Genomic DNA, 19,107 nt, shown 5'->3' on the forward strand with positions numbered 1-19,107 from the left:
CCTCTCTGGGCCCGTCTGCCCCAGGCTTCCCATGGAGATTAAACGAGGCGGCACAAGAGACTACCGTGCGAGGTCCGGGTCTTTCTCCCCCAGAGAGAGTTCTGCTTTCCCACAAAAGAAGCCCGCTTCCCGCACAAGCATCCTCTCTGCACACTGGAGACCACAGCTCTGCGGCCCCACGGCAGTGCCCTGAACTCCCTCTCATCTTTCCTCCTGATTATCTGACCTCCTTCTCCTGACAATGGCCACTGTGTGCTGGAAGCATAGGAGAAGAACAAGACTGGCACAGCGGCACCAGGAGCCTGCCCTCCGGCTGCTCTCCAAGTCAGCAGACTGGAAACCAACGGGCTGTGCCGCTCCGCAGCCTCCAGTGGGACACTGACAGCTCCGAGGTTCGCGGGAAGGCTCACGCTGAACGCCGCCCCGCACACGGGATTTCGGGACTGTCATCACCGCCTGCTCCTCCCCCTCCCCCATGAGGCCGCCCAGAGGGTCCTGACGAGAACCGCAGTGAGAGCAAAGGCAGAGGCACAGACCCCACAGGGCCCACCTGGGTCTCGTCCTCAGCAGGGGCTCTGGCCGTGCGCTCCAGGTAGACGGGCTCCTCTTGGTCCTGAGACACATGGCCATTGGCCTGTGGGGAGAGAAAGATGCCATCACATCCGCAGAGCTGTCCCAAGGATGGCATGGGGCTCTTGCCAGCTCACGCCATATCCAAATGCATTCCCATCTCCCAGGACACCTGGAGTCTCGCGTAACGGCATTACAGAAGCCTGACTCTGTCAGGCAGGGAAGCGACAGGCATACATTTCAGCTCTAGCCAGGATGGCATTAACTACCACTCACCGTCAGTGTGGGCTCAGCTTGCACACTCCGAGTGGAAGGAAGATCCCATGGCCGCTCCTCTGCCGGACCACTGTCAAGTCCGTTCCCGACACTGACGCCACAATGCCAACCCTACAACTTCCGCCCACCATCCCTGGTTTTGCACCCAGACCCGTGTCAACTCTTTTCTCCCCAACTGTTCAAACTATGTCTTCGCTTCTGCCACACGAAATCTCCCCGGCTTCCTCATCAGGCCCAGACCCTCACCACCCCACCCCTCTCTCTTCTGGCTAGTCACTCCTCTCATTAGAAATTCTAGAAATATGCTCCAACCAGTAGGGCAGACTATTACTAAGAGCTGTCTTGAAACCCAGTCAAAAATTATTTTAAAGCATCAAATAGTCTATTAGCCTGAGACTATATACGACTAATGCCTATGCTTAAGAAGTTTCATTCGGCTTAGAATTCTAACCTCTCAGAAGGTCTCCTCTGGGTATTCCTTCAGGTTTTGCCAGAGTACTCACAACTGGGAGCTACCTAATCCCATCACCATTGAAGCCACAAATCCCTTCCTAGATCTTCTCCACCCACTGCTCCCAAACAGGCGAAGGGTCTGGTGTGAGCCCAGAGCAAAGAGGTGTCCGAGCTCACAGGCCTTTTCCACTGGACTCTTCAGAGAACCAGCAAAGGGACAGCCTGGGAAACCAGTCACTCACTGCCCCCCGCTGCTCACCTCAGGTTAGAATGCATAATATGGAGCTAATTAACAAAGGGCACGCAACCACACGGAAATGAAGAGTAGAAATAACAACCGTCACCAAAAATGCCAAGTGACAATAAGTTCCTGTACACAGCACACGCGGGCAGAGATGCTTCCCAGACAACGTCCAGTTTTCTCTTAGCTTTATGTCAGTGTGGTACCCACTGACCTCCTGGTATCACCTTGGAGTTACAAGAAGCCATTTGGAGCCTAACCTTTTCCTAAGTAGACAGTTTCTATATGTCTTCTCTTTTCCACAAAAGAGAAACTCAATCTCGTGCTGCAAAGTATGCTCCTGTCTTTTCAGCGTGTCCACTGGCTGAACCCAAATCTACAGTGAGTGTCTGTCCACAGTTAGCTTTATTCCATGCGCTTCCTTCACTAGCAACTACCGCCAGGGCGCTACAGGCACAGGAAAGGGCCCTGGTGAGGCGAGCGCTACCAGCAGACACACAGCCTGCGTGCCGCTAGTGCAGAATCGTCAGGCAGCCCTGCACGAGCTACTGCGCTTGCCCTGTTTTTCTGGCTGGCAAAATGTGGGCCTCACCGGAACAGGGGACGAGAGCTGACCTGAAGGCCTTCTTGAAACATCAGCGGAGAAGTATCCAATGAGCCCTGGTACACGGTGTGACCTATGCGTGCAATCTGCAAACTTCTGATTAATGAAAGGAATCCACCTGAAGGTTCTTTCAGGGGAAAAAAAAAAATTTCCCTCGAGGCACTCTCCTGGCTCCCCATAAACAGAGAGAAAACCCTGGACCAAGCAAAGGGAGGAAGTCATGGCAGGCGGCCCAACCTGTCCAGCAGACAGAGCAGAGCCGAGGGAGAGTGAAGCCCCAGAGCACGCTGGGGAAAAGGCCAGCTCAGGCCGACGAGGGAGCTGCATGCGTGTCCTGCAGGTGAAGCTTGCGATCACAGCGGCCTTTATGGCTCAGTGCTCGTCAGAGCTGAATCAGGGGCCCTGAACCGGCAGAGGCGGGGACCAGAAGAGGAGACAGCAGCCCCACGTCCTGTGCGGGAGACAACTACACTGGCGCACGCCGGCTGTGCGCAGCTCAGCCTTCAGGCGTGGGGTCATGCCGCCAGTCGGTCCTCCTCACATCCCGGCAGGAGCCAAAGTGGTCTGGATTACTAACCTCATCGCCTTGTTAAAGGCTCAAACCTCCCGCAAGTGACCCGAGAGTCAGTGCCCAACTGGATGTGGAAACTGGATCAGTTCAGTTCAGTCGCTCAGTCGTGTCCAACTCTCTGTAACCCCATGAATCTCAGCACGCCCGGCCTCCCTGTCCATCACCAACTCCCAGAGTTCACTCAGATTCACGTCCATCGAGTCCGTGATGCCATCCAGCCATCTCATCCTCTGTCGTCCCCTTCTCCTCCTGCCCCCAATCCCTCCCAGCATCAGACTCTTTTCCAATGAGTCAACTCTTCGCATGAGGTGGCACAAGTACTGGAGTTTCAGCTTTAGCATCAGTCCTACCAAAGAAATCCCAGGGCTGATCTCTTTCAGAATGGACTGGTTGGATCTCCTTGCAGTCCAAAGGACTCTCAAGAGTCTTCTCCAACACCACAGTTCAAAAGCATTAATTCTTCAGCGCTCAGCTTTCTTCACAGTCCAACTCTCACATCCATACATGACCACTGGGAAAACCATAGCCTTGACTAGACAGAACTTTGTTGGCAAAGTAATGTCTCTGCTTTTGAATATGCTATCTAGGTTGGTCATAACTTTCCTTCCAAGGAGTAAGCATCTTTTAATTTCATGGCTGCAGTCACCATCTGCACTGATTTTTGGAGCCCAAAAAGATAAAAGTCTGACACTGTTTCCACTGTTTCCCCATCCATTTCCCAAGAAGTGATGGGACCTGATGCCATGATCTTCGTTTTCTGAACGTTGAGCTTTAAGCCAACTTTTTCACTCTCCACTTTGACTTTCATCAAGAGGGTTTTTAGTTCCTCTTCACTTTCTGCCACTAGGGTGGTGTCATCTGCATATCTGACGTTCTTGATATTTCTCCTGGCAATCTTGATTCCAGCTTGTGCTTCTTCCAGCCCAGCGTTTCTCATGATGTACTCTGCAAAGAAGTTAAATAAGCAGGGTGACAATATACAGCTTTGATGTACTCCTTTTCCTATTTGGAACCAGTCTGTTGTTCCATGTCCAGTTCTAACTGCTGCTTCCTGACCTGTATATAGGTTTCTCAAGAGGCAGGTCAGGTGGTCTGGTATTCCCATCTCTTTCAGAATTTTCCACAGTTTATTGTGATCCACACAGTCAAAGGCTTTGGCATAGTCAATAAACCAGAAATAGATGTTTTTCTGGAACTCTCTTGCTTTTTCCATGATCCAGCGGATGTTGGCAATTTGATGTCGGGTTCCTCTGCCTTTTCTAAAACCAGCTTGAACATCTGGAAGTTCACAGTTCACGTACTGCTGAAGCCTGGCTTGGTGAATTTTGAGCATTACTTTACTAGCGTGTGAGATGAGTACAATTGTGCGGTAGTTTGAACATTCTCTGAAAGGCATTGCCTTTCTTTGGGATTGGAATGAAAACTGACCTCTTCCAGTCCCGTGGCCACTGTTGAGTTTTCCAAATTTGCTGGCATATTGAGTGCAGAACTTTCACAGCATCATCTTCCAGGATTTGAAATAGCTCAACTGGAATTCCATCACCTCCACTAGCTTTGTTCGTAGTGATGCTTTCTAAGGCCCACTTGACTTCGCATCCCAGGATGTCTGGCTCTAGGTGAGTGATCACACCATCATGATTATCTTGGTTGTGAAGATCTTTTTTGTACAGTTCTTCTGTGTATTCCTGCCACCTCTTCTTAATATCTTCTGCTTCTGTTAGGTCCATACCATTTCTGTCCTTTATCGAGCCCATCTTTGCATGAAATGTTCCCTTGGTATCTCTAATTTTCTTGACGAGATCTCTAGTCTTTCCCATTCTGTTGTTTTCCTCTATTTCTTTGCATTGGTCGCTGAGGAAGTCTTTCTTATCTCTCCTTGCTATTCTTTGGAACTCTGCATTCAAATGGGTATATCTTTCGTTTTCTCCTTTGCTTTTCGCTTCTCTTCTTTTCACAGCTATTTGTAAGGCCTCCTCAGACAGCCATTTTGCTTTTTTGCATTTCTTTTCATGGGGATGGTCTTGATCCCTGTTCTCCTGTACAATGTCACGAACCTCCATCCATAGTTCATCAGGCACTCTATCTATCAGATCTAGGCCCTTAAATCTATTTCTCACTTCCACTGTATAATCATAAGGGATTTGATTTAGGTCATACCTGAATGGTCTAGTGGTTTTCCCTACTTTTTTCAATTTAAGTCTGAATTTGGCAATAAGGAATTCATGATCTGAGCCACAGTCAGCTCCTGGTCTTGTTTTTGTTGACTGTATAGAGCTTCTCCATCTGTGGCTGCAAAGAATACAATCAACCTGATTTCGGTGTTGACCATCTGGTGATGTCTATGTGTAGAGTCTTCTCTTGTGTTGTTCGAAGAGGGTGTTTGCTATGACCAGTGCATTTTCTTGGCAAAACTCTATTAGTCTTTGCCCTGCTTCATTCCGTATTCCAGGGCCAAATTTGCCTGTTACTCCAGGTGTTTCTTGACTTCCTACTTTTGCATTCCAGTCCCCTATAATGAAAAGGACATCTTTTTTAGGTGTTAGTTCTAAAAGGTCTTGTAGGTCTTCATAGAACCGTTCAACTTCAGCTTCTTCAGCATTACTGTTTGGGGCATAGACTTGGATTACTGTGATATGGAATGGTTTGCCTTGGAAACGAACAGAGATCATTCTGTCGTTTTTGAGATTGCATCCAAGTACTGCATTTCGGACTCTCTTGTTGACCATGATGGCTACTCCATTTCTTCTAAGGGATTCCTGCCCACAGTAGTAGATATAATGGTCATCTGAGTTAAATTCACCCATTCCAGTCCATTTGAGTTCGCTGATTCCTACAATGTCGACGTTCACTCTTGCCATCTCCTGTTTGACCACTTCCAATTTGCCTTGATTCATAGACCTGACACTCACAGCATTGGACCTTGCTTCTATCACCAGTCACATCCACAGCTGGGTATTGTTTTTGCTTTGGCTCCATCCCTTCATTCTTTCTGGAGTTATTTCTCCACTGATCTCCAGTAGCATATTGGGTACCTACTGACCTGGGGAGTTCCTCTTTCAGTATCCTATCATTTTGCCTTTTCATACTGTTCATGGGGTTCTCAAGGCAAGAATACTGAAGTGGTTTGCCATTCCCTTCTCCAGTGGACCACATTCTGTCAGCCCTGTCTAGGTCCTAATCCTCCCACTGTTCCCCAAGTCAGGTGAGTAAAAGGCTCACTGAGGCACTGAAGTATAGCTACAGGACGTCAGCACGCCAGGATGACGACAGTGATCCTGGCACTTCCGAGGTGGTTAATACATGCTCACTGAATAAACAAACGCATGGAAAAATAGTTCCTAGAGACCCAGCACCTGGGAGCCAGAGGCTGCCGCTACTTCCCCCAACCCTTCCCTCTCCCCACCATGAGCGCCTAGTCTGCAGAGCTGACCCTCTGCCCACGTCCTGTTAGTCCTAACCTTACAGGGTCCCCTGGGGCTACACACACAGCTTCCAGCTACTTCCCATCCTCTGTCCAATGCCTCTCCCACTGGGGGCGGGGGACCACTTCCCCCGTCCCCACCCCAGGCCTCTGGCTGAAGCCTCCTGCCTTGCCAGTGCTGGGTCCTCCCCCGCTCCCCACCGAGTGTGTGGGTGTTTGCTTCCTATCTTATAACTTGACACTAGTCTTGCTGTCTGACACCCTATCCTTTCCTCTTTCACCCCTCTCAACCCTCTCCTCAGTGATAATAACGATGCTGTTTAGTCACTAAGTCGTGTCTGTGTCTTTACAACCCTATGGACTGTAGCCCACCAGGCTCCTCTATCCATGGAATTCTCCAGGAAAGAATACTGGGGTGGGTTGCCATTTCTTTCTCCAGGGGATCTTCCTGACACAGGGACAGAACCCAAGTCTCCTGCATCGGTGGGTGGATTATTTACCGCTGAGCCACCTGGGAAGCCTGAGGTCCACTGGCATCACTCTAATCCAACAGCTCGTTTCCACATCTACCTTCCCCCTCAGAGGGGCTTTCTCAGCGTAGAAGCAACATAATCCTCGATTCTGTGCTTCCCATGCTTGGTTCATAATTCAGTCCATGTACTGCCCTGAGCCTTCCATCCCCAGGCCTGCTGGGATGCTGATAAGGCTGCCTACTGTTCAATAGCCCTGCAAGCACACCCTAGCCCAGCCAGCGCGGGCAGGAGCTGCCGTGCCCGTGTCTCGGTCACAGTGTTTTCCTCCTCTGTCTCGCCTCCACATACTCTTTTTTTGGCCTCACCACGCGGCACGCATAATTTCCCCAACCAGGGATCAAACCTGTGCCCCCTGCACTGGAAGCTCGAACTCATAACTGCTGGACCACCAGGGAAGTCCTACGTGGTCCTTTTTCTCCCTGGTGCCTTGTGACTATCACCGAGGAACCAAGTTCCCCATCGGCCCAAGAAGACCATGGGGTGAGAAAGCGGGAGGGTAATTTGATCAGAACCAAATGTGGAGACCTAACAGTGAATTTTCTCAAAATGTTTCTAGAACAACCTAACTGGGATAGGAGTTTTTAAAACTCCCTAACTGGGATAGGAACCTATTACAAAGACAGAAAAACACAAAAACCCAGTACCGTGCATCCGTTTCTCTAAGAAAAGCCCAAACGTGAGTGGGAAGTCCAGAAAACGCCCTCCGTCGGTGGGAGGCAGAAAGGCATCCAGTCACCCGCGCACTGAGCCCCTCTCCCTAGGCTTGGAGGGAGAGGAACTGGAGCCCGCCCTGGAGAGACGGGAGGCCGCACTGGCCGTACCTGCTGCCGGCCCTGCGCCTGGCCGGGGGGTGCAGACTGGAGGCCGGGTGAGGTAGGCGGCACGGTGCTGGTGTGGGGCCGGGCGAGGAAGGCCTGCTGCTCGGGGAAGTCGGGGCCCAAGGGGGGCGCCTGAGTCCTGCCGTCCTGGGAGATGACGGGCTGCTGGCTGAGCACCAGGAACACCAGCTCCTCCTTCTCCCGGCACATGTCGGTAGAGATGTCGTGGAGGCTGAGATAGTCCCTCAGATCCTTCACCTTCATCTTCATGAGCTCCTCCCGCCGGAAGTCCGTGGCGCGGAAGCGCTGGCAGAGAAGGCAGAGGCGGGGCCCGGCCCCCACTTGGCTCGAACAGCTGGTGCAGAAGTTCTTCTTACAGTCCAAGCAGGTCTGCTGCTTAAGAGCGAGAGGCAGAGAAATCCAGGTCAGACCGCGAGGACAAGACAGAGCGTGACAAGGGCTGGGCACGACCGCCCCTGTGACTCGGCCTTTCACCGAGCTCCTGCCCTACCCAGGGGTCGGGCCACCGGGCAGAGTTTAGGGTCAGAACCCCGCGGAGGCAGCAGGGCCCCCGCGGGTCTCCGGCAGCCAGAGGCAGGGCGCCGTGGGCAGGACTCCACTGGCGGCTCACGCCACTCACCGGTAGAGAAACAGAGGCTGTTAACTGAGAGGAACAGCTTTAGGGTAAGAAAAACCCCGCCTTTACGAAGTCCCCCCCCCTCCCCCGCCGTTTTTTGTGGTGTCACCTTGGGGCTGTAACTTGGCCTCTCTGGCCCTCAGTTTCCTCATCTGTAATGTAGGGGGTGATGAAAGCAACTACTTCATAGGACTGTTGTCAAGTTAAGAGATAATGCACTTGGCATATCCCACATGTGAGTCTTCCATAAGTGTTTAGTGTTTTAATTATTATTTCTAGGAAATACAAGCCAGTGAGAGAGTCAAGATTCAAATCAGTATCGTGGAGCAACTCCCCTTCAATAATTGTGTTTTGTTCTATACTTCTCAATACTGTACAATTATAATCTTTGATAATTACTACTCCAAAAAAATATATATTATTAAATGACTGAGGGGCTACTATGTGCCAGAGCTGGACTTAGTTTATCATTCAGTTCTCAAAGTGACCCTGAAAGCAGGTATTTTCCTGCCTCCCTGCTTCCAGGACAGAGCATCCGCGGCCTGGAGAGAGGAAGGCAGATCCTGAAGGGCAGGCAGGGAGCAGTCGGTCTGGGGTCCACACCTGAGGCGGTCTGGGTTTGCTGCTCACGCTCATGCTCTTTCCACCAGGCCACGGGGACTGACTCAGCCCCACGCCAGCCCCCAGCCGTGCTGAGTCAAGGGCCTGGCTCTCCCTCTCGGAGCTCCCGGCCCAGGGCCCCGTCTGCAGACGCTGGGGCCCAGGCCCCCACCCTGCCCCGGGAAGGCCCACTCCAAGTGCTGGGAGCGCGGGGCTGCCTGACAGCAAACCCAAGACAAATACTTAGTCAGCGACAGGAGGCCCTCCGGACACGAGGGGGGAGCTCTCGTCTGTGGAAGTACAGGGTGTCTCAGGCGGCTGACGAGAGGGCCAGGCAGGCGAGCTGGCACCGCCTGGCAGCAGCTACTCCCGGGATCGCGAACAACACAGGGCACAAGGGCGTGCTCAGCCCCCAGCAGGCAGTTCCTGGCCCCTCAACCCGGAGGCTGAGTGAGCGCAGGGACATCTGATGAACCCTATTCTGGCCACAAGCGGGCCACACACCACCACAGGGGTGAGCCCTGGGCCCCCAGCGCTGGTCCTGGAGGGGCGCTCACTAACCCTGTAGAGAAATTAACAACTTTTCATCCTGGGGTGACTTCAGCATTAACCTAAATCTTTCTGCCCCTTCTTTTCTAAGTACAGAAAGCTGTTCAAGCAAACAAGAATGCCCAGGAGACTCAGATTCCCCGAGTCGAAATCACAGCCCCTCTGGTGTGGTGCTGAAGGAGAAGTCTGCAGAGCGGAGGAGGTTATATTTAGTCTTTTCTAAGTGTCATTCGGAGAAGGCAATGGCACCCCACTCCAGTACTCTTGGAGAATCCCATGGACGGAGGAGCCTGGTAGGCTGCAGTCCATGGTGTCGCTAAGAGTCAGACATGACTGAGCGACTTCACTTTCCCTTTTCACTTTCATGCATTGGAGAAGGAAATGGCAACCCGCTCCAGTGTTCTTGCCTGGAGAGTCCCAGGGACAGTGGAGCCTGATGGGCTGCCGTCTGTGGGGTCGCACAGAGTCGGACTCGACTGAGGCGACGCAGCAGCAGCAAGTGTCATTCGAGCAGTAAAGGGAAGCGAACATAAGGCTGTGACTGCTGACACTTGGAAGGACACACGTCAAGCTCCCTCACTTTCCACACAGTGATAACCACACAATACAATGTTCACACGGCTGCACACGCTTTAGAACAGTTCTGGGACCAGTCGCCACTCAGATGGAAAGGAGATGTTTTGGGGGTATTTGGGGGGTTTGGTCACATCTAAAGCTTTTCTAGTGGGTGATGAGATGTGTTTAGGATGATACAGTGAAATTACAAGGCTTCCATGTCATAAAGCTGTAGGTCCTGACATGGAACATTGCTTACATCGGTACAGTTTTGACAAGACCTAGCTTGACACAACTGAACAGCCCCGAGTTGCTCCATCAGCCAGATCTAAACAACAGTCTTCTATGGTGTGCAGCGTACTGGATACCAGGTCAGAAAGCAAAGACAGCAACCCACCCAGCTCCTCTGCACCCCCCAGGGGCTCTGAAGTCCCGGCATCTGAAACACACCCAACAGGAAGCAGTAAGCCAGTGCTCGCTTGAGGCTAAAACCCCAATTTGAAGAGTCAGGAGAGAACAAAGGAGAAGGAAAAGGCAGCTGTCAACAAACGCTGGCAGAACAAGTAAAGGAAACACCTAAGTATAAATTCCAGCAAATGGCACACACTGAGTAGCGAGGTGGCAAGAAAGACGACCTAGGGGAGCCCGGGTGCCCGCAGAGACACCCAGAGCACGGGGGGCCAGCACAGGTGCCGGCGTGTGGCTCCCCCTGCCAACCCACCCTTCCTCTGCTACCCCCCACCCCAGCCCCGTTCCCTGGCACAGGCCAGGCCGACGTTCTCAGCCCTCCTCCTGCCGTCTTGCCCAGAGGCAGCCCCTCCTGGGAGGGAAAGGGCAGCAGGGACATGCTAGGATTAAGTTCTGGCTGGCTGCATCCCCGCTGGGGGAACTTGTGCAAAACAGACAGCTTCCCAGAGCATCAGATGCTCATCTGCAAAGTCGGGTGCTCAGGACTGCTCAGTGGCCAAGAATTTGCCTGCCAATGCTGGAGACACGGGTTCGATCCCTGGTCCAGGGAGATCCCACATGCCGCGGAACCACTAAGCCTGTGCCTACACGTACTGAGCCTGCGCTCTAGAGCCAGGGAACCGCAACCAACCCTCAGGCCCTAGAGCCCGTGGTCCACAAGAGGAGCCACTGCCATGAGAAGCCATGCACCGCAACTAGGGAAAAGCCCTCACAGCAGCGAAGACCCAGCACAGCCCCAAATAATAAATAAACAAGTAAGCTAAAAGTCGGATGCTCAGCCTACCTCAAAGGGCTACTCAGGTACTACATGAGCTAATGCACGGCGAACCTTAGCATGAGGTAGGCACCCCACACATTAACAGTCACCTCTAGTTCCCTTCCCCTTGGGCCAAGACCAAGGAGCCACCCCTCTTTCTACTCTGAGACTTGATTATCTCTTCCATGTCTAAAAACACAACCCCCCGCCAGGCCACCCTATCCTCCCCTTTCTCCAGTTGGTCAACTAAAGAGGCTGGGCACCAAACCCCCTCCAAAACCGTCAGGGCTGCATACAGGTATCACCAGCACAGACAGGATATATCGCTTCCAGCCAGTCCTGTCCTGCAACTTCCGAAACTGGAAGCTCCAGGAAGCCAGGGCTCCATATTTTTCACATCCTCTCTTATAAAGTCCTTAGCGCTCACTGGGCTTTGTACCAGTGAGCATTCAGCAAATACTGACCACAACGAAGAAAGGAAAAAGAGACAGGAGGATCTATGTCATCATTTCAATTCAACCACTTCAAGAAAAGACATTTTGAAAGCTTGCAGCTGTTAAATGCCAAACCCTTGAGATAAGATGCCAATCCACTTAAGCATGAAATTACAAGTGCAAAACTCTCGTAGGAGAAAACATCCTTAACATTCACAGAATTCACTGTGAATTACACAAAATTAATTCGTCCCCTTGTGGCAAGCAAATATTGTACCAATAACCATCTTTTACCTTCCAAATGGAACTTTGTTTCCCCCTACAGAAGCTCTTCTTGGGACTTGCCTGTTGGTCCAGAGGTTGAGAATCTGCCTGCCAATGCAGGAGACACAGGTTTGATCCCTGCTCCAGGAAGATTCTACATGCAGTGAAGCATCTACTGAGCCCATGTGCTGCCAACTACTGAGCCTACACTCTAGAGTCTGTGCTCCGCAACAAGAGGAGCCCAAGCAACGCAACTGGAGTAGGTAGCCCCCACTCACCGCAACTAAAGAAAGCCCCATCGCAGCAACAAAGAACCAGTACAACTAAAAATAAACAATTAATTTTTTTTTAAAGTTCTTCTTCTTGGTACAGAAGCTTTCTTCCCCCTCCTCACACAGCTGCGCCTTTGCCCTCATCTCCGTGTCAGCCTTCGAGCTCCCTACTGTGGAGGGATGACTCTCTTCATCTTTACCTTTCCAGCCCAGGCAACGCCTAACACACACTGAATAATCTATTTTTCACTAAATAAGAGAAAAATTACTTTATTTTTTAATTTTGGCCACGCCAGGCAGCCTGCAGGATCTTAGTTCACCGACTTGGGCTCGAACCCACACCCCCTGCAGTGGAAGCGCAAAGTCTTAACTGCTGAGCCACCAGAAAAGTCCCTGGAGTTCCTTATTTTACTCAGTGCCACGCCTTATTTTAGTCAGACTGATACCCTGCCTTCTTCAGTTTGACCTTCTCCTCCTCCATTTCATCCGTCTTCGTCAGTCGCGTGCCCTTGTATCTTAGTAGCTAAAGTGCCTTTTGTGTCCGAGTCTCTTCTTTCTCATCTGTAAAATGGGTTGACAGCCATTCCTTCATAGGGTTCTGGCTCAAAGAGCTGGTCACCAGATCGAAGCTGCCTGGACCGGTCTCGGCCTCCCCCAGACCAGGCTCTGGGCACTTCCCGCTGGTGTGCAAGAGCTGCCTCAGCGCCTCTCCTACGGCTCCAGCCAACCACCCTCCTCGTGAAGCCATGTCCGGTCCCTGAGACAGGGTCAGCCAGGTTGCTGCTTTGCTCAGAACCCTTCAGTGCCTCCTTGTGGCCTGGTGGCTACAGGCTCCTTACTGTGGAAGCCCAGCGCTGCTGCCCTCACTCCCCAGTCCCCTGCACCCTGGAACAGGCCGTGCACTCTTCCCAGGTCCAGCCTGCATCTGCTCCACCTCTGGTGCTTCTACCTCGGCCACTGCTGTGCCAATCAACAAGCCTCCCTCGTGGCTAGAATGATCCATTTACCAACAGTGCCGGGTGCATAATACTTAACTTATGCAACTGACTCTCGTTCATTCTTTGTAAATGGGGGCCTCCTTAACCAGACGGTAAGCTCCCCAGGGGAACGCCCTATGTCTTGGCCCTCTCTCCACAAAGCATGACCTCTAGCTGCTAGCACGCTGCTGAGACAGAACCGGGCCCTCAGTGAAACTCTTCAGCGTTGGAAATGCCAGCCGTAGAGTGATGAAAGTATAAACTCTCTGATCTATTTCCTCTTTTGCAAATTCTACTCAACAGTCCACTCATTCATTCATTCATTTGAAAAACTGTATTGCCCACCTCCCATATCAGTCTAGAGAGACACTGGGAAAAACTTGTGGGCAAAACCGACAGAATCCCTTACTCTGTACCATATGAGAAGACAGGCAGTCCACAAACACTTGTATGTTGGGTGGTGAAAACTACTATGAAGAAAATAAAGCACCTTCCCATCCCCACCCAACCATCCCTCTTTCTTCTGGGGCCGGTTCCCCCATCCATCCACTTTCTCTCTTCTGGCTGACCAATGTCAAAAATGTGCTAGATCTCCTGATTCTCCCAAGTTTGTTTGTTTGTTTTTAAATTGGAGGATAATTACTTCACAACACTGTGACTTTTTACCGTACCTCAGTATGAATCGGCCATAGGCATACATTTGTCTCTCCATCCTGTACCCCCGCCCTTCTACACCCCAACCCTCCAGGTTGTCACAGAGCACCAGCTTTGGCAGCCCTGAGTCATGCGTCAAACTCCCAATGCTGACCTGTTTTACATATGGTAATGTATGTTTCAATGTTATTCTCTCAGATAAGCTCCCAAGTTACCACCACTTATCTTTGCTTTCTCTCCATTTCCACTCCAGAGTATAATTGACTTTAAAAAAAAGAAAGGGGGGGTGTCAAAACTACTGCAGATTCATGCTGCTGCTTTTTTTGTGTGTGTGTGTCTGTGCTGCATGGCTTGCAAGATCTTAGTTCCCCAATCAGGGAGTGAATGGGAAAGGGCAGAGTCCTAACCACTGCACCACCAGGGAATTTCCCATGCTGCTTCATTCAGACAAGGGTTTTCCCTATTCCTTTCTTGCCAGTTACTTTGCCACTTCTACTGGTTGTTCCTAGCATTGCTCACAATGTACAGATGAAAACAGCACGTGCTCTGACCATCCAACAGACTCCTGATGTGCTTATGGAGTCCTTGAAATGACTGATTTAGATAAGGAGGACAATTTCTTCATCTGTTAAACAGGAAGACATAACAGTAGCATGTACGTTACAGGGTGGTGTAAGGATGCAGGGACACCACGCATCTGAAATGCCTAGCTTGGTGCCAGGCACGTGAACAGGACCCCACAGCCCTCCTTCCATCACCTCCGATGCTTAGTCCACCCACTGTCTCCACCCTCAGCAGCACTGAGACCGCATGGCCCCGAGTTCCTCCTGCTCTCCACTTCAGTCTCCATTTTCGGACTGAACCCCTCAGTCCACGTGTAAGAGGGGCGCCCCTGCCCACGGAGCCACAGCCGCCTGGCTTTGGCAGCCTCTCCTGCTGAGTTCTAAGTGACTGGGGTGGCCGAGCACATCACAGCAGAGCTTGGCTGTGCGCTCCCCTTCCCCGCATGGCAGTGAGGTGCAGGCAAAATGCAGCCTGCGAGGCAAACTGCCCATGCTCCAGCACCTCACAGGCTCAGAGGGGTGGCTGGTCAACGCTGCGAGCTGCGGAAAGTCTGACACGCTGTCTTTGCGGGGAGGACTTGAGAGTCAGACGTATGTTTGAATCCTGGCTCTGCTTTTTAATAATCATGCAGCTGTGGGGCACTACCTACGCGGAGGGGAAAGAATGAGTATCTTCATGTCTAGGAAGCTATTTGTCAGGAACTTGACAGATACAGTTTCCTTTTACTGTTAAACTTTAAGCCTTAGTTTCTCATATGTAAAGTGGGAGGTCAGGGCCCCTGAAACCTACATCAAAGAATGTCCCTGGGGGTCCAATGGTTAAGACTCTGCGCTTCCAATGCAGCGAGTGCAGATTCAATCCTCAGGCGGGGAATTAAGATCCCAAATGCCATGTGGCAGAGCAAAACAAAACCCAAAACAAAAAATCTACATCATAGAGGTATTGCGAGGATTAAATGAAACCAAAACTCTACAAATCACTTAAAATAGTCCCTGGCATACAGCAGATGGTTTAGAAAGTATTTTTTCCTCTCAAATTTCCCATTATCATCACTGGAACATCACCTCCTGGGCTGCACAGTTCTCATTCTGTAGAGTTTTTTCCCAGGTCAGGGCTCACCGTCAGCCCCCCCGGGGTGCTTGCCCAGACAGAGGGGAAGCCCACACCCATGCACACCATCGGCCCAGCCAGCAACTTCACTTCCTGCCCACTACTCTGGAAACCGCTATCATGCATTTTAAATAATATGGCTACAGTAAATAAATAAGCTCCAGTCTTCACCTTGTCAGGGTCCTCATGTACCTGAGATGTCCCTGACACTGCCCTCAATTAAAAGAACAAGTTCATCTAGAGTCAGGCTTTTTACGATGGCAGCTAATGAAGGAAACAGCAAGTGCCTGCTGCACCCCAAGCATCACGCCGGGCCCCCTGAACAGCTTAGCTCACTTATTCCCAGGACACTGTGAGATGTGATTTACATACAACTATGATGGCATCCGGTCCCATCACTTCAGGGAAACAGATGGGGAAACAGTGGAAACAGTGTCAGACTTTATTTTGGGGGGCTCCAAAATCACTGCAGATGGTGACTGCAGCCATGAAATTAAAAGACACTTACTCCTTGGAAGAAAAGTTGTGACCAATCTATATGGTATATTGAAAAGCAGAGACATTACTTTGTCAACAAAGGTCCGTCTAGTCAAGGCTATGCTTTTTCCAGTGGTCATGTATGGATGCGAGAGTTGGACTGTGAAGAAAGCTGAGCGCCGAAGAACCGATGCTTTTGAACTGTGGTGTTGGAGAAGACTCTTGAGAGTCCCTTGGACTGCAAGGAGATCCAACCAGTCCATTCTAAAGGAGATCAGCCCTGGGTGCTCTTTGGAAGGAATGATGCTAAAGCTGAAACTCCAGTACTTTGGCCACCTCATGCGAAGAGTTGACTCATTGGAATAGACTCTGATGCTGGGAGGGATTGGGGGCAGGAGGAAAAGGGGATGACAGAGGATGAGATGGCTGGATGGAATCACCGACTCGATGCACGTGAGTTTGAGTGAACTCCAGGAGATGGTGATGGACAGGGAGGCCCGGTGTACTGTGATTCATGGGGTCACAAAGAGTTGGACATGACTGAGCGACTGAACTGAACTGAACTGATGATATCCCCACTTCAGAGTTGGGAAATGAATCTCAAGAGGTGAAGTTATACAGCTAGGAAGTGGCCAAGCTGCTATCTGAATTCAGATCTGCTGCTGCTGCTGCTGCTAAGTCACTTCAGTCGTGTCCGACTCTTCGCGACCCCATGGACTGCAGCCTACCAGGCTCCTCTGTCCATGGGATTTTCCAGGCAAGAGTACTGAAATAGGGTGCCATCACCTTCTCCGGAATTCATATCTAGCTGTGTCCAAATCTCTGCCGAGATGCTTTGCTTTTGCTTGGTTAGTTTTTTTTGGGGGGGGATTGTTTAGCCATACCTTGCAGCATGTTGGATCTTAGTTCTAAGTCTTTGCAAGTTTCAACTTAGCTCCAACTCATTTTGGATCTTAGTGCTGACTCTTTGCAGCCCCATGGACTATACAGTCCATGGAATTCTCCAGGCCAGAATACTGGAGTGGGCAGCCATTCACTTCTCCAGGGGATCTTCACAACCCAGGAATCGAACTCAGGTCTCCCACACTGCAGGCGGATTCTTTACCAGCTAAGCCAGCAGCCAGGGAAGCCCTTAGTGCCCTAAGCAGGCATCAAGCCCGTGCCCCCTGCACTGGAAGCGCAGTCTTCACCACTGGACCACTAGGGACGTCCCCTGCCTGGTTAGTTCTGATACTCATGTGAAAGGACGGGTCGGGTCTGGGCTGCCAGCTCTGCACCGGCAAAGGGAAGGGCAAGCATTACGGAGGGGAGGCCTGCCCGAGGACCCGTGGCTACACTGGCTGAGCAGGCCCAGAAGTCGACACTCACCTTCCTGGCCATGCTTGCGAAGTGAGTCCCACACGCCCTGCAGCTTGGTTCTGAGCCCGTGGGAGAAGGGAAGGAGCTGTACCCAGGGTTGGAATAGGCCTGTGTCCTGGCTCCCTGGGGCGGTGGGGCCTCCTCAGGCTGTCCATCCAGGCAGAACCAGTTGCAGCAGGTTGCCCACATGATAAGATCTGATGCAAGGAAGAAAGGGGAGAAAGGTCAGAATTAAAAAGACACACCTCAACTGGGTTCCCACCCCCGCGGGCACAGGTGAACCGCCATATAGGTCTACACCTGCCACCAGAGGCAAGGTGAGGACAGGCTTTCAGGGGCCACATCCGCACCTCCTCCCCCTGGCTGCCCTTCCAGTAAAGGGCACGCACAGACGGCTGCCCGCCAGGACAGGCCAGCTCGAGCGGCCGAGCCGACCTGCTACCTTTGAAAGGGTGCTGATGTTTCTTTGGGTTTCATCTGAGATCTTTACTTCAAATAACATCTTTTGTCTTAGCAATTACACATGGCCTGACAGTTCTGTCATTCAGGAACATAACCTTGCCCCTAGAGCTCAGGCAGAAAGAACTCTATCCTACATTTCCACACTCGGACTGACATGGGGCGGAGGGATCAGTATTTCCTTTACTTAGATGAGGCAACCCAGGCTCAAAGGAATCAACGTCATACCTAATTACAGAGAACTGAGATTCGGAAAACCCAGCTCTTCTGACCCTCAACCTAATGTTCTCTTCCCTGTATTACGGTGCTCCCTGCAGAACTCGCGGACAGCTCTTACATGTGTACCTCTGACTCGACATCAGCTTCTACCACGGCACCTGTAATACCTGTAATACTTATGCTTTTTTCTACACCTAGGCCATCCATTCTTTGAGGGCAGGGACCACTTATTCACATCAGTCCTGTGCACACAGCAGACGCTCCACAGATATCGGCTTCCTTGCTGAATCAGTGCCTCTGCGGACTTCATAAGAACTTTTGGGTTATTATTCCCATTCTAAGTATCAAATATAGGAATTAGGGGCAAGGGGGTTGATGCTTTTTTTTGAGAGCACCGAACAAAGAGGATCCACTCTCTCAAATGTCAGAATAAACTAAACACTACAAGGGGTTCCACTAAAATGCCAAGTGCTGCTGTGATAAAGTAAGATGCGCTGTTCTCAGTAGACCGAAGCAGTCAGGGTGACCTTGTAGGGGATTTGCTCAAGGGGATAATGAATGAAACACGTAGCGTATTCATAATCAGCTCACACAAAAGAATGGTACTTTCAGCTCTGCCTCCTTACTCACTGAAAGTGCCTTTGTTAGCTTGGAGTTCAAAGACCGTAGTGAGCTGGAAGGAACTAAGAAGCCACTGGTTCCACCTTAGTTATTTTTTAAGAGGAAAAGAGGAAGGCCGAGCACAGTGAAGGAGCTTCCTGGTTCACGCAGATATGACCTTCGACCTCATGATTACTCCAGAGTTTTTCCAGCTTCCTAATACTGCCTCCAACACATGCATTCATTTCTGTAGGCATGTCCCATTAACACCTGTCTCGGCTGCCTGCCTATGACCCTGAGAGCAGGGACCATGACAGTCAGGCAGTGCCTGGCAGACGGGCGGCTCAACCAGGACTCCTGAATGAATGAATCGCACGCAGTATTTAAAGCTTAACTAACCACACATGCATTCTGCTTCCTGCACATCAAAAACACCTCTCTCTGGCTCACTGTGACTCGTCTCAAGACTCTCAGTTCCCAGAAAACAGGGACCTAACCTGCCTTATGAATTCACATGGTATAATGCAGCCAAGAGCAGTTAAATAAGCGAGTTATTTGTTGGCAAGAGACTGGAAGCAACAGCAGAGTATTAGCCCTTTGAAAGAGGAAGTTTGTAACTCTTCAAAAAAAAAAAATCACCTGTTGGGCTTCCCTGATGGCTCAGA

At 51.1% G+C, this 19,107-nt stretch overlaps 1 protein-coding gene across 8 annotated transcripts in view; it reads right to left on the minus strand.

The window, feature by feature from the left end:
- Positions 1-19,107, minus strand: part of RFFL (ring finger and FYVE like domain containing E3 ubiquitin protein ligase) — a 76,182-nt gene that overhangs the window by 6,832 nt on the left and 50,243 nt on the right. For 6 of the 8 annotated variants that reach the window (XM_025281074.3, XM_025281079.3, XM_044939548.2 and 3 more), the window contains 3 exons: positions 17,174-17,361; positions 7,491-7,883; positions 551-634 (listed from right to left, as the gene is read on the minus strand). In XM_025281074.3, the coding sequence (XP_025136859.3) occupies positions 551-634; positions 7,491-7,883; positions 17,174-17,353 (657 nt within the window). In that variant the 5' untranslated portion in view covers positions 17,354-17,361. Of the gene's footprint in view, positions 1-550; positions 635-7,490; positions 7,884-17,173; positions 17,362-19,107 lie in introns of those variants that run through there. The other 2 variants (XM_025281076.3, XM_025281075.3) reach the window with 1 other exon arrangement.

The sequence above is a fragment of the Bubalus bubalis genome, chromosome 3 (genome assembly GCF_019923935.1).
Source record: "Bubalus bubalis isolate 160015118507 breed Murrah chromosome 3, NDDB_SH_1, whole genome shotgun sequence".
Lineage (NCBI taxonomy): Eukaryota > Metazoa > Chordata > Mammalia > Artiodactyla > Bovidae > Bubalus > Bubalus bubalis.